The sequence below is a fragment of the Aptenodytes forsteri genome, unplaced genomic scaffold (assembly GCF_000699145.1).
Source record: "Aptenodytes forsteri isolate BGI_AS27 unplaced genomic scaffold, ASM69914v1 Scaffold237, whole genome shotgun sequence".
In the NCBI taxonomy this organism is placed as follows: domain Eukaryota; kingdom Metazoa; phylum Chordata; class Aves; order Sphenisciformes; family Spheniscidae; genus Aptenodytes; species Aptenodytes forsteri.
In genome coordinates, this window is record NW_008794451.1 from 2,822,678 (window position 1) to 2,843,436 (window position 20,759).

Consider the following 20,759-nt stretch of genomic DNA (forward strand, 5'->3'; position numbering starts at 1 on the left):
TTTTTTTCCAAGGGTTTAATGGCTCTGCAGTGAAATCTCAGCTGCCACCTTCTGAAAAGCTTGGAAAAAGAAAAAATGACAAATATTACCTGCCAATTAAAGAGGTGAAATGTTTAAGGCACATGGATCCATTAAAGATCTGATTAAAACCCAGGGCACTACCCAATTCTCCAAAATCTATTCAAGTGCCCACTACCACTGAACTAATTTAAGATGGCAATTAGATACCTAAATGCCTTTAAAGAATCTGCATCTGAGAGGGCTTCCTCTATAAGGCGTAACAGGGAGACCAGCATAATGAATAAATGACCTCAGAAAAGCATTCCTAAAAGCACTTAAAACGACTAAGGAACATTTGCCCTATTTTCAAAGGGCACGTTTATCACTGTGCACCTTTTACACTAAGATACTTTTGGGAAGACTGCCCCAGGCCTCCTGCCCAGCCTGGAGTGGCCCACCGTGCCGCAGGCCTGAGCACTAGCTCTTTTCATGTACGTTTGCATTTTGCTCTTCTGAAAATATTCCTGGATATCCAGCTTGGCAGGCGTTTCTATTTCTGTAAGGCTCATGCGGTGCAGCTGGGGACACTGAAGCTCCCTGGCAAAAGCGTGAGGCAGCCTGGAGGCTGGGCCTGGCCTCGCCTCACATCGCTGAGGCGCCCGCCTGGGGCACGGCGACACTGCGTGCCGTGCCGGGGCTTGGGAGAGCTGGTTTCCACGAAACCCTTGTGCCAGCTGGTTCCCAATATACGTTTTAATCGGGCCTCTCCTCATTTTAAAAACCTGGTAAGGCGCTAAAAAGAAATCCGCGGGGCCGGCCGCAAGGCGAGGCAGCGGGAGCCTTGGCGGGCGTCGGGCAGGGACAGCCCGCCCCCGCCGTGCCGCGCTGGCGGCCGTCCCGCCTCGCGCCACCTCCGGTGCCGCGGTGTCTCTCAGCCTCGCAGCTGGGCGCGGAGCCCTCCGGCATCAAGCGGCGTCGCAGAGCATGGAGCAGCTCCGTTCCCGGCACGGCCGGTGGCCGGGCCTCTCCGGGGGCCCCCCGCACGCTTCCCGCGGCCCTTAGGAGGAGCCGCGGCTGCGCCCCACCCGGGACGTGCGGCACAGCTGAAAGCAACCTTGCCTCACAGGTCTGAGGAATCAAGAGATGGCAAACAAAAACTCTCAACAACCAAATGAAGTGCACATAACCTACTGCTAAGAAAGTAATTCGGGCCTTGGTGGGAAGGGAGGAAGCACCGAAGCCGGTTGCCTTTCCTCCGGCCCGCTCGGCTCCTGTCTGCTGCTCCACGTTGCCCCGCAGCGTATGGGGACTGGCTTCTGCTGGGATGCTGCTGAAAGTCCTATCAGCTCATAAGTGTCCCCATAAAAGTCTTCCAGAAACTTGGTGTTGGCCTGAGAGACTGCTGCCGTACAAGTATGAATTGTGTGACATTCTTAGATGATAAAAAGGACCGAAAGAACAAAGATGTGGAAGGACACCAGGCAGAACAAGAGGGTGTAATAAGCAATAACGGTAATAAGTCTACTTTGGCACAGGAAAAAATCTTGAGGGAATGTTTTTAATGGACAGCTAATTCTGCAGCTGTTTCTGGGGAAGAATATTCCAAATTATTTTCTGTGATATTCTAAATATAGAAGTTACACAGTACAAAGATGTGAAAGCAAGAAACCAGCACTTTCAATGAAAGAGAAATACTGAGAATGTCGGAGCTTCTTTTTTTCATCATAGAAGAGGAAACAGTACTTCTTTTATATGGTAAAGAAGAGCTGTAGAAAAATTAAAAGTACTGAAAAAGAGCACTGATTTCCAGCTCTGTTCTTCACCCGGTATGTGCATCTAGACTCATGTCCATCTGCTGCAACCGGTATTTTTACTGAAAATCTGAGATTGTAGTAAAAGCTTTTCCTTTTTAAACTCTTTTTAGAGCATTTTAAAATAGAAGAAAGCAACCTCATTTATATATTAAAAGTGATACATTTAAATAGCAAATTGTCTGGCTTGCTTGGAAATAATTAGACATCTTAGTGATTTAAGATGATTCTTCTTTTTGTTTCAGACAAATAAGTGGATTCACATCTGATTATTTCCTACTTCTGTTGGTCAAATGCACCTGAGTTACAGTTACCCCTCACTGCAAGGGTATGGAAATGTCATGCTACTTTTGATAGTAAGTCAAATATTTCTAATACTGAATTTTTAAATTTCTGTGGAGTATAAACGTGAAAGCAAATTAAAATAGCGGATGTACGAGGTATCCTGGCTGCAGTGTTCTGGAGAGCTGTGATGGGACCAACAAACTGTGAAAGCTGTTTCCTGTAACACAGTGGAGCCACGTGCTCTGACTGCATACAAAAATCAGGGAGTTAAGAACATCAGGAATTATTTTAAAATACAATTATAAAATAATAAGGGAGTTTATGACGAGAATTGATGATCCTGCTGGTATCTGCCAATGTGAAGTTTGAATTCATGCACACTATGAATGAGTTTGTGTTTCAGTACTAGAGAAATCCCAGCGGTAAAGAGTAGGAACTGTTTTGTTGTAGTGGTTATACTTGATTCATAACACTATAGTGTATCTGAATTCATATTTTGGAATATGTCTAATATGTACATGCATTAATTGAATTACAACAATTCCGATGGAGAAAAAATAGGAGGGAATAGAATGGAATAAAAAGACGATTCACAATGTAAATATCTTTAACACGTGAGTAGATTTTTGTTTTCTTCAGTGTAATACTATTAGAAATGTATGGTACATAAAAGAAAGGATAAATTATTACATTTTTAAAAAATTACAGAGAAATTTAAACACTGGATTTAGGCTCCTGGGATACCAGCAGATGCCTTTTTCCCCTATAGCCGTTTATTGTACATGAAGTTGGACACCCCCCACGCCCCAACTCAAAATACTCACTTGACAGGCATCAAAGTACGATGATGGGTAAGTGCAGGACAATGAGAAAAACCCAAAACCTTAACAGGAACTGCTTCCTGTCAGTATTTTGACTTCAGTTGTTATATTTTAACTTGTGTAAATTCTGTGTATCTTAATTTCAGTTGGCAAAAAGTTATACCGGAAACTTAACAATATATTTCTGCCTGTCATTACATTTGACGATAGTTCACATTTGAAATAAAAATAAGATTCCTTTTGAGTTAGAAAGTTCTGAGGGGAACGGACCCCACTGCCTCCTGTGTAAGAGCCACCTTGGCCTAACACTCATCTGGTCCAAGTCTTATGCAATGGAACGTGCTGAGCCCCTGCGCTAGGAACTGCTCAAGGGATGGTTCTGGTAGCAGTTTGTTTTGCAATGCCATTTGAGTCCGAATCTCACTTGACTTTCTCTTTTTATGAGCCTAATGTCAGAAGGCCAATTAAATAGAGCTTGGACTCGAAGAAAATAGGATTTTCTGGATTGCGCATTCTTCAGAGCATTCTTCTCCCCAGTAGTTTCCCTTCCAAAAAGTGACTTTGAGGGATCCTGTGCTACCTGATGCTATGAGCTAAATTTATTTTACTACTGCCTCTGCTGTGACAGTTTCTGACATTTTGCTAGTCTTAGCTTTAAATCTGAAAAGCATTCCTTTTCCACATACCTATGTGGTGCATTTCACATACAGGTGAAGCTGCAAGAGAGAGAAAGAATAGGGCTGTGTCTGGCAGCATATCAAGTAACTCCTGGGAGCAGAGCAGAGAACCTCATTTAGGCAGGAATAGAAAGATCTTGGGATTAGAACTCCCATATGATGAAGATAATGGCTTAAGCATTTGGATGAATAACTAATTTATGACAAGGCAAAATCTTTCCTCAAATTAGTGTTTCTCTGTGCTTTCCTGGGCCATATCCTGTATGTTCTAAATCAGCACCATTTTTTGATTTCGTAGGGCAGTTGCATAGGTATCTTCCTTCTCTATAGATTTTTATATGAGAACTGATTGTTGATCTTCACACACATCACCTGTCTTGTTCTCCAATGACATGATCCAAGAAAAAGTAGTTATTTCCTTTTAGAGGAGAAAAAGGAGTGAAGGTCCACTAAACGGATAGAAGAAAGTAACACTTTTTTTGCAATTTACAGAGCACAAATAAAAATTGATGGCAGCAGTCCACAAGTTCAATGAAGTACAATGACTCAGCATTTAAGTTACACGCAGGATTTATTATTTTCTGTCATACAGAAATCAACTAATAATCTTCAGCATGTAGCACGGGGAAGAAAACTTGTGGGACTATGCAATTGTACAGAGATTCTGGAAACAAAAGACTGTGTTCACAAGGAGTCATTTGGAAATAAGGTTCCTTAGGCCCCAGCTAATTATCTAGGTTTGAAAAGCAAGTGCGTGAAAACATGCAAGCATTCAGTTTGAGAGCTTAACATCCCCCTTCACCTTCCCAAAGACTGAGAGGTCAAAATATTCTAGGACCATAAAGCCATGGACTACACTTAGTGACTCAAACTTTTCCCCAAATGCATCCCATTATACATACATAGGATTAATCTTGATGACTAGAACACGATAATCCAGAAAATAGAGATTGACGTTTCCTTCTCTGCCACAAAGATACAGGAGTACATTTTGTTACAGGTAGGAAATTTGACTTATAGGTGGGTCTCATGTTCATGGACATGAAGATTACCTCATTTTATGAAGGTAACAGGAAGTTTTTTACACTACCTACACTGAATCTGGCATGTACATATGGTTTGTCCTATTTATACTGATCTTAAGCACGTTGATATAATTCTGCTGAGAGGCAGGATGCCATGCCACACTTAGAAGAGGGTTATTTAAAAAAAAAAGTGAAGAACTGAAATGATTTCATTAAACACAAGTGTAAGAAAATCACACAAATGACTAAATAAGGATTGCATAAATGAGGATGCTGTAGATTTAATTAATTTGGTGAGATCAGTCTCGAAACTGGCTTATATAGTTAGAGAGTAAGTTATGTGAGCCAAAATTTTTACTCAGGTTACCAGTCTTTCTGTTCAGACACTTAAAAATACCCTGATTTTTATAAATGTGGATCTGATATCACTCTCACTAATTTCAGTGGGAGCTGAGAAAAAGTCAGAGTCACTTCTACTTGTGTGCATAAATATAAAACCTGATGGACTAGCTGGGTAGTTGGGCTCAGTCCCCAAATTTGTACATGTGCCTCTGTTTAGGTTCACCAGAACATTCATTCACTCTAATCCAGTTAAGTGTCATCTTCTGTTAGCATACGAAAACTATTTTGACCATCAATGTCCTTGTTAAATATATCTAGTTACTGAGTTATATTCAACACCCCCCCAAGATACTGAGGCTTCAGTTATCGAAGATCTGATCAGTATTCATATTTTACTGTGCAGTAGCGAAAGATCTTTTGTTGCACGTATTACAAAAAGTTAGACTTCTTAGGACTTGATTTCTCTAATGGAACAGTCTTCTGAGCTGGGAACTTCAGCAATAAATCAAGGAGAACAGGGAAGCAACTTAATGGAATTCCATTATTAATTATTTCGTACTTTAACTGTGTCCAGATGGTTCATCAGTATTAGAACCTCATTAAGTTGAGTACCATATAAAAACACAAGTGTGCACAGTGCCTGCCCCCAGTGCCAGTTCCATTTCACTTTCTGAATAGTGAATGTTAACCTGAAAGCCAATTGCAAATGTTTAAGTGGATTCACTCCCATGTTTGCAGAACTGTGGCCTAAACAGGTGTGAGTGCATGCATGCACGCACGGTATAGCTTCTTCAGTTATTAGTTACCAAAGGTAAAAAAAAAATAAAAAATCAAAACCAGTATTTTTCCCCAATTGATACCTACTTTTTATATAAATCACTTTTCTCTGTTACAGGTTTAGTTTCCTTAAACACATGTAGTAGTTGTCGATAGGAAGCTTGGTTTTAAATTAGCCAAAGAACAGATTTGAGCTGCAATTTTTTCCAAACTTGAACACATTAAAGCTTATTTTTAAAAAATAGCTTATATAGCTTGTGTTCAAGAGAGAGCGCTGAAAACCAGCATGGATTTTCTGCAAGAGATGAAAGCTTCTAATTATATTGGCTTTCGAATCTAAAAGCCCATTTCCATGGAATCATCTGTTGTAACAAAGCTGCTACTTCTCATTCTGTCTTTTGTCCTCAGTTCCTGTGTAGTCCCAGCAAGAATGTCATCAATCAATGTACAAGTGTTAAATCACCCAGTCATGAAATATTAACAGAATGCATACAATTATGACTCCTAAATTGCAGTCTTTCTAGCTGTAATTTATCACATCTACAATTGTACAATGTTATTAGTAGAGTAAAACTAGAAAACTATCAAATAGATGTATTGGAAAAATAGCATTTCTAGTACATGCATTTAATATAGGTAAGCCCTGAACCTGCTTCAGCTGAGGTCAACAGGAGTTTTTCCTTTGATGTTAGTGGAAGCAAAATAATGACTTCTTAAACATCTTGGTTCTGAGCAACAGATGAACAACATAATAGCAGTTCTTAATTCCTTCATGCAAAGGTTTAGATTTTCTGGAGCAAAGTAGAATGAGCATGCTACTAATTATTTTCTAGATCACAATAATATATATTCAAAGTTTTAAAATAGTCTCCTGCAATCTGTACCTAGAACAGGTGTGTTAATTTTTTTTTTGTACGTATTCCCTAAAAGAAACTGAGATAGACAATGCTAGGGGAACAGATCCTATGGACAGTCTTTGTGTGAGAAACACGGGAAGTTCTCTTGCCTACTAGTTCCTCCAAAATAATAATAAAATTTGCAAACTCAAAAATTCAGTGTAATTTTGAAATAATTTAAAACCTTAAAAAGTGTGGTATAAGATTATTAAAGGTCTACAGTTCCGTCACACATCATCCAGAACTTAAAAATATAGCAAGCAAGCCATATTTCTCGTACTTCATTACTAATCTTTTCCAGCAATACCCATAGTAGTTTTATTATAATATTTTTTATCTCAAATAACTATTTCCTGTGAGCACCATGTTCCTGTCTGCTGACTTTATTACCATTTTACATGCTATGGACCTTGATACGGCTCTAGCAACCTGATCCAACTTTGAAGTGACCCCTGCTTTTAGCAGGAGGTTGGACTAGAGACCTTTGGAGGTTCCTTCAAGCCTGCGTTTTTCTGTAATTCTATGATTTTTCTGCAATTTTTCTGTAATTCTATGATTCTTCAAGTTTTTCTAAACGAAAAATGATGAATATATGGAGTGTGCTTTCCACTACCCCTACCACAAAAGCAGATGGTTGTCTTTTCTTATGCTTTTATCTGATCACTTGTGGTAGCAGCCCAGACTGTCTGCTGATCTCATTTCATGCATACTTCTCTCTCCTGATCTTCACTTTAGGTCTCAGTCTCCTCATTTCTTTTGCTACATTATATAAATATGATATAATCTCATGCCTTTAAAAACCAAACCAAAATATATTATTAACTGATGTGCTTTTCTAACTGTTGCCTCTCTCTAAATGGTTAAGCTCAGTTTCCTTCTTGCCGTTCCGTCATACTCTACCAAACTGGCATCTGCCTGCCTTTCATTCTGAGGAAGCCAAAATCTCATTTTGATCACAGTCCTTAAGAACGTGTTCTTAACCAGCCTCAAAACTGCTATTTTATACTCGTCTGTCTTGTGGGCCATCTTCAATGAAGCCAACGGTGCTTTTTCCCTTATATCCTGTCATCCTCATTTGACTCCTGTCACCATCTTTCTTTATTTCCTTTGCTTCCCTAGTTGTTTTTTTGAGCAGATCATTTGGAAGAACCTCCACTTTCCTCAGTTTCCTGTAGTGGTCCAAGTGTTTGGGCCTCAGTTTCCTTCTCTTTTCCCTCCACAATATGTCTGTCAGTGATTTATTCCACAAATACTATTTTAGCTAGCATCTATATGTGAAAAACCTGCAGAGCTGCTTCTCCAGTCCAGACTAGACTCTAATTTTCCACGCAAAAAGGGTAATTATGCCTATTAACATCACCTTTTGGAGGTCTAGCCTATTTTAAACTTAATACATCCATACACTTAAAACATCCTTCCTTATTTTTCACTTTCATAACATGTCATTCAGGGTAGGCAAAACCAGGGTCATTATCTTAAACTCTGCTTTCCGAGTCCTCTCCTCTAAATTTCACTGATAGTTCACTAAATTTCTTGTTACTACCTGTAGGATACAGAAATCTTTACCCATTCACATAACGATCTCATGTAAGCTGTCAGTATCACCTGTTGACTGCAACATTGTCTTCTCAGGCTTTGACAAAGCAATTTCACTGCTCTTACTCATTCAACATCATACTACTGCAAAGGTAAGTTCTTAAACATTATTTTGACTATGCCATCTCTTTCTTTAGTTTCTTCACTGATGCCCTTTCACTGTTTCATCAGATGTACATACCTTGTCTTTACTTTAGAGGTCATTCAGGACCTCTTAATCACTATTCACTTGGAGCCCACGACACTAGCTTTGATTGTTTGTATATGAAGTCTTCAAACAAACCTTTGTCCATTCTCTCATGTTTTGGAGAAGAGGCTGATACAGTGGCAAAATCACTGTCAGGAGGCATAAGCAGGACTCCAGAGAACTCAAGTGACTGATACTATTAAACAGATAGCCACATACACCTGCTTAAAGCTTGAGCATCCTCCTGAATGAGGAGAGACTACTAAACAAGGTCAAACAGGAACAGAGTTTAGATGACACACAGGGCTGGTCAGGAACATAGATCCTTACAGCTCCCTCCTCATTACCCAGCCTCCAAATCTCACCCTCCGATTTCCCCTTCTCATAATGCATACAGAATAAAAAAATGACAATATTTAAACTGATGGTGTACTGAAACCATTGCTAATCAGCTAGACAAATATTGACACTCATTTTACCTTCCCATCCATGGTTTTTTTGTCTTTTGTCTTAACTTGGATTATAACCACTCTGTGGGAAGTCCTTCTGTTTGTTCTGTGTTTGTACAATGTCTAGCCAGGGGAATGCTGGTCTGATTAAGCCTTACAGACACTCTGGTAACACGAATTAAAAACAATACCACTTTCCATTCCTGCTACTTCTACAGAGACTATTTGGCTGTGGGAAGCTGAATTCTATGGCTGCGTATGTACCAACTGAACAATACACCAAATCCTAATCACTGTTCTACTGCAAAACTATTAAAGGAATTGCAACAACATCACTGGGCAGTTGAAGACAGAAGCTAATTTAATTTTCATACAACTGGAAAAGTAAATGCAAAGGAAAAAAACAATTAAAAAACCCTATACATGATTGTATTTCATATGATGAACATGGAACTTCGTGTGCCGCTTTCCAGTGTTACTTTTTCAATTCAGTATTAAGTTAAAAATATGGGTAAAGCAAAAAATAGACAAAAGGGACCCTTCTTTCACTTTTCCTAATCCTTGATCATCATCTTTCCATCATTTCGTTTAACATGTGAATGCCCACTACCAGAATATCATCAGGATTTTAAAGTTGATTAAACTTTATTTTAAACAACCTTTACATTAGTCTTTTACATGGAAATTGAGAAAACACCATTCCTCAGCCTTCTGTAAGAGCTTCTCTAGAGTTTCAGCTTTTACTATGGCTAATACTATAGTATAGTTCTTCATCCAAAAGACTACCCACTGTCAATATACCTTGTAAACTTGAAGGTGAAAAATGGGTTTTCTTGATGATTTGCACCTCTAAAGGTTCTTCTGACTCACCCAATGTGAAGACTGGGGTAAATACAGCATATTACATTTAAAATGTTTTTAATTATGTCTCAGACTATTTATGCTGCTAAAAGCTAAAAGAGTAGGGGAAAGATTTTTATTATGAGACTGAACATCTTCCTTCCATGAGTTTCGAGTCCTTCATTGACATAAAGAGAAAGGAAGGCTTTCCTTTTTTTTTCCCCTGCCTTGATATTAAAGAATGAGATAAAATTCTTCCTCCGTTTAATTTGGGGAAAATAAAACATGACTTTTACTTCTGTATCAGAAGTTCAACAGAGTAGCTTTCTAAATAAACTATTTTGCCTCAGAGCTCTTTATTATGTCAAGTCCAAAGATAAGACAAGTCATAACTTCATCAGTCATATGCTGGGGCAACTTCATATTTCCACACAACTGAGAGTTTCTGACTACAAACAAAAAAAACGAAGTTTCTAAAGAAAATTAAGATGCACTGTTGGAATTGTGCAAAAGCTTGCAAAACTGACCATATTATCAGTGGTTACAGCTAGCTTAAGTTGTGCACTTATCTTAAATAGTTTTAACAAAAAAAAAGTTAGTAGCCTTTTAACTGCCATATGGCACCCTCTTCTGAAGGCACTTCTGTTAATGACTAAGAGGAGGTAGAATACTTCCTGATTAAATTTTAAGCTGCATGAGAGACAAGCCCTACTATTTCCATAATGCAGATACCTTAGAGGGCCTAACCTTAGCAGGGAAAAACCCCTGTATGTTTCAGGAGGAGTTCTGACTTGGTAAGAATTACAAGTAGTTTCTCACTCCCTTCCTCCCCCATCAAATCAGAAAAGACAATAAACAGTCCTATCCACACCCAAATTAATAGCCAAAAGCAGCAGAATGAGCAGTACTGAGAAGTATATCCTATTTCACTCTTAGTCAGAAGAATGGTTATGTTGACATTTAGTCTCAATATAAAAGCTACACTAGAGATATTAATGAAGATGCAAGAATCCCGTTACCCCTCCAAAAATGTAGTAGCTGTGAGAACAAACCAAATTCCTGAGAATCTTGCTATGCCTCAGACAGCATCAGAAGGTTGCAAGTGTAATGAATTGAAGCCTGAAGGTAATTCTAGTCAATGTCAGACTTCTGATGTAACACTGACCACGACTTCAGACTGAGATATACTTTTGGAGATACCAGACATACTGGTTTTTAGAACAGGGGCAGCATTCTACCAGCTCCTCTGAATTCATGCACTATGCCATTAAAAATATTTACTTAAATACGTGCATTTCCAAGAAAGAAACTGCTCTTCCTATAGCACAGACCCTCTGAAGTCTTATATTTAAAGGAAAGACAATTTGAAAAATTTATTGAAAACTTCTAAACAAAGCAAACCAAAAATACAAAAATCAAATCTGGAAGAAACAGATGAAACAAGCTGCTCATATTAATAAGGCCCAAGGCAGATTCATATTGAAACATTTTCTTTGAACATAAGTATATGTTTCCATCATTTAAAGCAGCGTTGGCACACATCACCTTTTGACACAACCATTCTGAATCTTTATTGTTGTAAAATGAAGTCACCATATAGAGAGGGGTTAAAAAAGGAGGGGAATAGCTCTACTAATTGTGCAGTCATCTTTCAATTCTTGCTCAATGAGAATATTAAATGTCAGAAAGGAAGATAAAATGGAGGGTGGAAACAAGATTTTTCTTTCATGTCATCTAATTTTTCTAACAATTCTAGAAAATACATGCTCGAAAGTTCATTTTTAGAAAAGACATACATTTAAGTCTTGAAAAATTATTGTACTTGTGATTAAATCTAGATTATAAATTAACATATTTACCTCATTATATCAGAAAGATTGCCTCAGTATCAAGAATTGCTCGTTCTTGACTGATGCAGTATTTCATTATTGTACGGAAACAACTCATCAAAAATAGATTTGGGGAATGGGTTGGAGTTCAGTTGCAAACATTTGATCACCTTAATGATGGGTTTCCAGTTCAAGAATTGTCCATTCCCCTTGAGGGGATGAACAGTCTTCAGATGAAAAGCTTGCCACTGTAATGCTTGCTGAAGAATCATCAAGCGGAGACATTAGTTCAGTCCACCTACTGAATGTGTCAACTTGTGATGTACCCTGAGGATTCGAACCATCTCGTGCCAGAAACAGTGTCTGATTGATGAGACATTGTGCTAAGTTAAGGTCTTCAGGAACAGAGTTTTTGAAACCTATATTTGAGTCCTGCTCAGATAACAATTGCCTGAGAAGAGTCCAGTCCTGTTCTGCAAACTGCTGATCTTCAAAATCGACATCTAGAACTGCTGCTTCTGAATCCATCCTCTGCTCAATTGCTTCTCCAACATCCATCTCATATATTGGAGAAAGGGTTTTTGAAGGCCGATGCTCATACATGCAGGTTTGTGCCATTGTGTCATAATCATCTATGTCTCCTGAAATAATTCACAATACTGTACAATGTAAAAATTGCAGATGATCCTCCCCTCAGGGCTGTGTAGAGCAAAATTTAACTCATTCAGGAAGGACAATCCAACCAGGTTAAAAAAAAAAGGGGGGGATGGAGGGTTATACAAAATTGACAAAATTTGAGGCATTTATTTCCTATATAAAAAACAAAGTATGATTTATAAATTAAGTTAAAGCAGCAATCACCACTGGTAATTAACAATAACCTCCATAATTAAGCTTCTGATACAGAAAATGACAATGTAAATATACACTTAATGCACATGAAATTTCTCATTTACTACATAAATTAAATTTAGACCAGGAGGTGCATGGAGGGAATTAATAGAGAATGATTACTGAATGGTGACTTAAGCTATGTCAGCTTAGAAGAGAATTAAAACCAAAATTGTTTATCCACAGGCTTATTTCTACACTGCACATGCAAGGGCAGCTGCAGGCAAGGGCAAGCAAACTGAAAAAAAATAGTACAACTTTTAATGTCTTCTTGTTCTGTGGTCTGGCTGAACATAGATCATCATCAGCATTTCATTACTCTTGAATACACAATAGTTGTAATCAACACTATTGTATATTTTTGATGGCATAAACAGACTGAATTACTGGTATAAAGAAGACAAAACACAAAACTAGACAAGTATTCATCTAGCTACATGAAACAAGTTAGAACTTTTCTGTATATAAGCATTAGTTCTACGTATAATCTCTCTTTTAGGAAATAAGCTTTTACTGGTAAAATTTAGAATTTTAGACATCTCATAAGCTCTAAATCAGAGTTCAAACCCGCTCCCACTGATGTATATGGCAAATATTCAGTTATATTCAGTGGGAGAAGGATCCAAATTTGTGTATAATATATAAATAAATTACAACAATAATGCATATAGCTGTTCAGGTAAACAGTTCAGTGCGCTTTAGTTAAGATTATTACTGTAGTTATTGCACATCCCATTCAGACATACTATATGTTGTCAAGCAGACAAAACAAATACTAAGATTCCATCAAAAGCTGATGCTGTCAATGTTAGATTGGATCAAAAATAACTGAAGTACAGACAACTGCATCCAATCTTTCTTTTAGCATTACATAAAATATCTTTTCTTGTAGGCAAGTTTCTCATTGAACAGCAGGGTATTGACGGATATTTCAAACAGACAAGCATTCTCTACCCAAGTGAAATACTTAAAAATATTTAAATTTAATATAGTTTCAGCCAAAATTACTTCAGTTCAGTATTCAATCCCAGACAAATTGCCAAAGCTTTCCCTATTAATTTGTTTTTGAATGACTGAATGTTTCTATTTCTGTACATTACCTGGAAGTAAATCAGTATTAGCGCATTCAGTAGTTGCTGGTTGACTGTCTCTCACTTGACCTTCCTGAGTCAGTATCTGATTCTTACTGGCTTCTACAGGTTTTGCGGAGTTGCTCTTTTGCACATCAGAATTAGTTTCTCTCTGATGAAGATCCAAATGACATGGTCTTTCTTGAGATTTTGCATCATTGTCTAAGTATTTATTGCACTGGTGAAATTCACTAGCCACCTCATTCTTCATATTTACTTTCTGTTTTTCTCCTGGACACGAACTAGCTGCTGAATAGACTTTCTCTGGGCAATTTTGTTCAGTCATTGAAGCACCTTGATTCTCCTTCCCTGGGATTTCAGTGCCATGAAGATGTTGGAGAGAACTTTCACTTTTATCCGATCTATTGTCTCTATCCTTACGCTGTTTGCAATCCAGGAATCCATCTTCAATTTCCAGTGAGTATCTTGAATAAAAAGTCTTTCCATGGTGCTCTTGAGAAACACTATCAAATACTTCTGAAGGAGTAAGAGAATCTATTGAATGCTGACGTGAAGTTTGAGTTTCCACTCTATCATCAGATCCCAGTTCTTCGCATTCATCTACTGAAAGTAAAACAGATCGTTTGAAATTTTTAGTTTTAGAAAACTCTTGACTTGCAGTATCATTTTCTGTTGCATCTTCAAAAGCTAAATTATCAATTCCTTGGAACTGCTGAGTAGGAACATTTGATGGAGGAAAGTTTTCTGCAACATTCTCTGCTTCAGATCTGTCATCTTCTGTTTCATCAGCAGAAGAAGAAACTTGGTCTGCTTCCTGAGTAAACTGTGCATTGCCAAAAGTAGAACTTTTGCTTTCTCTAGTATTGGTCCTTGCACTTTCTTGATGGGACCAAATTTCTGGTCTTTTTCTTGGTATTTCATCATCACTCGTTGAATTAACACGGAAGAGATCAGAACCCTCTTTTTTCATTTTCACTTCTATTCTTAGGCTGCTGTCATAAATTTTTAATTCCTCAGGTGTACTTGTGTCACTGCTGCTTCTTCCAAGAAAATCGTGGCATAACGTAGTGCTGCATTTAGAAATCCCTCTTTCATTGGATCCTTCATCATCCTGAGAGCCTCCGGCATCATAATCTTCTGATCTTGGTTTTATATCATCAGAGGATGTGGTTGCACTGCCAGTATCTGATTCAGGACTCTCTTTTGGATCTAGTGCACCAGTACTCCAGTGGTCCACGAAGGGAATTTCTGCATTTTCGTGGTTTTCTGGCATTTCTGTAGGATCTATAGGCTCTGTGTAACTAGGTGAACATTTTTCTGTTATTTGTTCTGTGGAACATTCTGAAACATCATCTAAATCTGCTGTAACTGATTTGTATTCAGTCAAGGCTGATGTATCACGCAGCTCATCAGCTGTAAGAAGTCCCTCCATATGAATCTGAGGAAATGATGTCTCATCCTCTTTATTGGTTATCGTTCTGGAAAAGCTTGGTAAAGCATCTTCACCGTAATTAAGACCTGTTTCAGAGTTTAATTTCTCACTTTGTTCAGTACAGGCTTTTGTTGCTTTTGAATGTTTCACTAGTTCTCCTGAAGCAGTAGCCTTTTGATTGGTTTCCTTGGAAAAGTCTGAGTATCCATCACTGGAAGACTCTGCATGACAGTGAGATTCAGCTGTATTATCATCTTTCTCTGTATCTTCAATCTGTTTAATTCCAGTCTGATCTCCACAGATCTGTCTTGCTTCCATTTCATTTTGCAGTGAAACGTGCAGTTTAGAAAGTGTTTCTTCTGTAATTAGAGGAGGAGAAGATTCGGACTGTATTTTGTATTCCGCATTTTCAGAAGGATCTGATAATTTTTGTTTATTGGGTTGACAGGACGCCAGCAGTTTATCTTCGCTGCTACTTTCCATCACAGATTTTAAAGATTCACTTTGCTTTGCAGAATAGCATTCATTATTGTCATGAAGCTGACCTGCCACAGCACCAGCCGTGGTTTTTTCAAGTTTCTGTCCTGAACTTCTGTGCTCAGAGATGTGCACATTCTTCTGGACAACAGGGGAGTCACTCCTTGAGTGTTTTTGGGCAGAGGACTGAGATTTTAATACAGATTGCCCAGCTGTTTTTGGTTTTGGGTCTTTATTGTTCATAATCTCAGTATGCTTTGACGGAGGCAGAGTTTTAGGTGTTATTTTTGCAGTGGCTTTTGCTACAGGTGTTTGCGACTGCTTAACACTCTTCTTCTTGGCTGAAGGATGTTTTTCTGAGAATGTTGTCTGAGCCAGATGTTGTAACACATTTTTTTCTTCGTTATGTTTTGGAGACATTCCTGATTTCAGTGAATTTGGCGATTCCCCCTGAGGTCCTAACAAACCATAAGAAAAAGACTATAAAGACTGTATATGCTAGTCAAAATACATTCACCAAATTTATGTTAGTGTTCATTTATGTTGAGAAGCAAGTTACTCAACTTTTTATGTAACTGAAGTATTTAAGGCTTGTTAAAGAATTAAGATCTCAAAACAAATACTAGACCAAAATACCATCCTGCATTTACATGCCATCTTCAAAACTAAAGCACACTTTATAGACTATACACATCAAAGAATTACTTCAACCTGTAACTGAAGTAGTCATCCTGCAGTAGCAAGCAGCAGCTATCTAACAGTGCACAGAAACACTGCACAGCAGCTTAGCACAGGAAGTGATGAGTACTGTATTCAATTTATATTGTGGAGGAAATGAAAGTAGGCAGAAAATAATTACATTAGTTATAATGTGATTAGAATACCAGAATTAATATCCCTGCTCAGTCAGAAAATACTGCAAGATCTTTAATGACCACAAATTGACAGGACCTGTGTTTTCTATATCATAATGCATTTAAGATAATATAACTTGAATATTCTTTCCCCTCCCAATAAGTGCCAAGTCCAAATGGGATTAAAAAGAGCTCCATCCTTAACACTTTGTTTCTTTATAAAGCAGGGTTTCCTCTCCATGGTCGACAATGTCATTTCCCACACTTGATATAAATAGCTGTTGAAATCAAGTTCTCCATGGTACAACATCATTTCCCACACTTGATTTCAACAGCTATTTATATCAAGTATTCATTTGTGGGGTAGGTCAGTATCAGTAGTGCTACCCCTAGGGGGCATCACCAAAAAAGGGGTGCATAAACTAACAGTTCATAAAGAAGTCTTCAGTCCAGATCTTTGATGCATATTATAAATGCTTGACCTACAGAATTTCTGTTGAACTCAGTCGTGGTTCCAAGTGCAGAAGTGCAGGGGATCAGCAAATAAAAGATTCATTTGTGGGGTAGGTCAGTATCAGTAGTGCTACCCCTAGGGGGCATCACCAAAAAAGGGGTGCATAAACTAACAGTTCATAAAGAAGTCTTCAGTCCAGATCTTTGATGCATATTATAAATGCTTGACCTACAGAATTTCTGTTGAACTCAGTCGTGGTTCCAAGTGCAGAAGTGCAGGGGATCAGCAAATAAAAGACTCTGCAAAGCAGATTAAAAAAGCAGAAGAAAACACCAATTGGCAGTGAAGACCATCTTTTAAGTATTTTGAAGTTGACACACATTCATTTGCATTTTACAGCTTAGGATTGTCACCAAAAGTGAAATATGGAAAATAAACAGAATTGTTCAGAAGATTTTGCCAAATGCTTGCGCTGAAGGAAAAAAAAAAAAAGACAAAGCTTTGCATAATAATGGCAGCCATTTCATTGCTGTACGAAACTTTACCTTGGTTCTTGGGAGAACTGGTAGGTGTGTTTTGAACCTTTTGCTGTGCTGCAGAATTGCTACTCACATTCCCTTTTTTCTTTAGAACAGCTTGTACATTCTGTTCATTACACCCTTTTCCAGTTGATTTTTTTGTCAGACTGCAAAGAAATTATTACATCCATTATTTCCAAGCTTAAGATCTAGCAATGTTTAATTAAATTTAAACAACCAATGTGTTTTAATATGCACACATATACAAACATTGCAAATGCAACCTAAAAGGTATATTTTTTGAAAACAAAACCTACATGTGTGTGTATATATATGTTTTTATATATATACACATAAATGACCCATTTCACAATTTCACAGTGCTTCAGCTGTCTTCCTGTCCAGTTTAATCTAAGCTATCCCAGAAACGTAAGTTTACAACACCTTGTGTAGTCATTAACTGTTCCAGTGTGCAGAATTCTGAATGACCTATAACAATTTTAAAATGATTAGCATGAAACAATCCAACACAAAAGCCAAACCAATCTTATCTTTACAGCCATGTTTCCAATAGCTAACTCAAATTGTTTTGCTAATAACATGCAACAGACAACCATTCTCAGATTAAAAAGAACATGTTGACTTAACAGTAAATTTAATAGTTCACCTGAAACTTTTTTCACAAACATACACACACACACACGTAAAGCACATACTGATTTGTAACATACCTGCTTGTTGTGACATTAGCCTCAAGCTCAGTCTTTTTTTTTTTGTTGGTGACTCCATTTGATGTCTTCACGTATGGCTTTGTTTTCACTATTGTAAAGTAAATTCAAAGTTAATTATAGGGGGAAATGCATTGCATATAAGTACTGAAAAAATTCTAATATATAAAAAAATCAACTATTGAAAACAGCATAAACTTGTAAAACTTTTACTAGTTTATATGGCTATCAGTTGATTATATAATAAGGTCAATTAAGAGGAGAAATTTAATATTCTTATCTCAAGTTAATATTCATTTACAGGGGAAGAAGGTGACTCTTATCAATCTATAGTAGATTTTTTTAAAGCTTCCCAGGCTGGTTTTCAGTGTATGACCAGCCTGGGACAAACCAGAAAGGGACTTAAAAAAAAATAATAAAAAAAAAATTACCAGTCTCTTTTTTCCCTTCCTCTACCAATTTATCCTCTTTGGGTTCCTCGGTCTGTTCACTGGCAGTCTGGATATCTATGCTTGAGTTTGACTTGCTGGAAGTTCCCGCCACAGTCACTAAGGAGGGAGATTCCTTCCCTGTGGTTTTTTTCAATGGTTTTGTTTTGATCTGCGCACTTGAGGTTACTGTCAGCACTTTAGGTCTGGCACCTGCAATTTTTCCTTCGTGGTTCTTTAGTCCTTTGCCACTTCCTGAATTTTTTTGTCCACTTGCAGATGATGCCTTTTCTATATCTTGCTTGGTAAGCATGCTTTCAGCCTTCACATTTCCATTATTTTCTATTTTTGTCTTTATAACAGCTCTAGCCTTTGGTGAAGCAGCTTTTTCCCCAGGTTTTGAATCCTTAGTAATCTTGGAAACTATTTTTTTGCCATCTTTCCCCTTTACATCCTCATGCTTTGAAGCCTTATTAACAGTGTTTCTATTGGTGCTTGATGTATGTCCAGATGCTCCTAATCCATCAGATTTCATTTTATCCTGATTAGTGGAAGAATCTCCCCAGCAATCTTTCTTGCCGTGTTCTGTCCAGGAAGTATCCCTTATACCAATAGATTTGTTTAGCTAGAAAAAAAAGCGTCAGGAAAAAACAAAAAAAACCCCCAGAAGACATTTATAACACCAAACTACCCATAATCTTTAATTTCTGAAACACAGCTACTTTTTAAGTAGTACATGAATCCAAAGCAACAAAATGCAGCATAGAAATAATTTTTAAAAAATTATATTTTAGCTCAGATTGCTGGCTTTCAAAGATAAAAGTACCAGAAATAGAGTGCCTAGTAAATCTTATGTGAAATACTGCTCTATATAGAGGATATAGAAATAACGTAGGTAGGGTTTCACTTTAACTTTGGACAAATTACTCTCTAATATTTATTTGTATTATAGAGTCTGCTGAAGTAAGAAAACTTTTTTTGAGTTACATGTGCATATTTTCCAAAGAGGAATAAAGACTAGGAATTATTACAAACATAAAAACAAAAATTAATTTATAATACTTCTGATGTTTTTAACCATTACCAACAGTGTATCCACCAGATAAGTGACAATATTCATTCTCTCTCTCAGGTAAAGATACAAACTGGAACACAGAGAATTAAGTGCATTAAATGGAATCTTTGTGAAACCAGTGTCATTGCAATGTATCCAAGACTCTCAAATCATGTGAAACCCATTCTGTTTTTCTACCAAATAATAATGTAGTTTTGAGTGTGAGTCTCAGTAGAAGAGTTGTTGAGGGCACTAAAAAAATACTTTTTGAGGGCAGCGAGCGTAACAGACTCAGTGCTGTGGTGGCTTGTGATAATAGCAGAGATTCATTAGCTCAGTAGCAAACCATTTGCTCTGGGAAACAGATCAGTTTCATTACATAGCAACAGGGGAATGCGAGATTCTGAACACAAATTCCTGTCTTTTATTTGAGCTTATCTGTTTGAAAGCGTAGCAGAGCATAGGCTGAGTCCTAAGATGTTTCCAGTAATGGACATTACTGATTCTGCAGAAATAACAGTTCACCAAAAAACCACAGATTTTTCAAAAGCAAGTTCCAATAAATAATATGACAAATTAATATTCAGTTTAAAACACAATGAAAATAGTTTTGTTTGCAAGCTTCTGAGTATTTTTAATGTTTGGATATAAATGTTTAGCTGAGAACTAGTGAATACAGGTTTTTTGCCAAGTCTTCGGTCATCACCCTTGTCAAATGCAGCTGTAAAAGGAACAAGCAGTTTCTTTACTATTTAGCAGGAAAAAAGGGAGACAGAAAACAATCAGCCTACTCAATTAACATCATCAGAAATCAGTTCTTTGGGTCCTGTAAATTATTCTAGGAAGGCTAATTTTGGTGACATGGTAAATGTTAAGTGGAAATACATGTATTTATGTTCAGAACAAAAAATGTGGTATCTGTAATGAGGTCACATGGCCATAAGCAAGTTGTTTAACTCTCCTGTTTCCCCATTTCCATAGTAAGACACACTTTTGTTTATCCAAGCTTAGCTCACTTAAAGCTTGCAGTGCACTGAGACCTTTGAAAGTGTACACAGTTTACAAAAAGACAGACATTCAAATTTAGAGTACTAATGACTTTTAAGTGATTTACTGTAATTTATAGAATATTTATTTATACTGTTTAAAGAAGAGATTAATTACATTAAATTATATTAGTTTTCAAAAGTGGTAAAGTCAAAATATCTAAACGTACACAGTAAGATCATAGTGCCTCTTTAGATAGCATGCAGCATAATGTCATGGGAGTTATCCCTGTGATTGTCATGTGGAATTT

General features: G+C 37.4%; 1 protein-coding gene across 1 annotated transcript in view; it reads right to left on the reverse strand.

The window, feature by feature from the left end:
- Positions 1–11,616: 11,616 nt before the first annotated feature.
- The window catches only part of KIAA1107 (KIAA1107 ortholog), a 30,564-nt gene continuing 21,421 nt past the window's right edge, over positions 11,617–20,759 (reverse strand). The window contains exons 12-17 of the mRNA XM_009290492.2: positions 20,116–20,183; positions 18,412–19,027; positions 17,984–18,071; positions 17,280–17,419; positions 13,527–15,884; positions 11,617–12,176 (exon numbers count right to left, since the gene is read on the reverse strand). Of these exons, the coding sequence (XP_009288767.1) occupies positions 11,707–12,176; positions 13,527–15,884; positions 17,280–17,419; positions 17,984–18,071; positions 18,412–19,027; positions 20,116–20,183 (3,740 nt within the window). The 3' untranslated portion in view covers positions 11,617–11,706. The remainder of the gene's footprint in view (positions 12,177–13,526; positions 15,885–17,279; positions 17,420–17,983; positions 18,072–18,411; positions 19,028–20,115; positions 20,184–20,759) is intronic.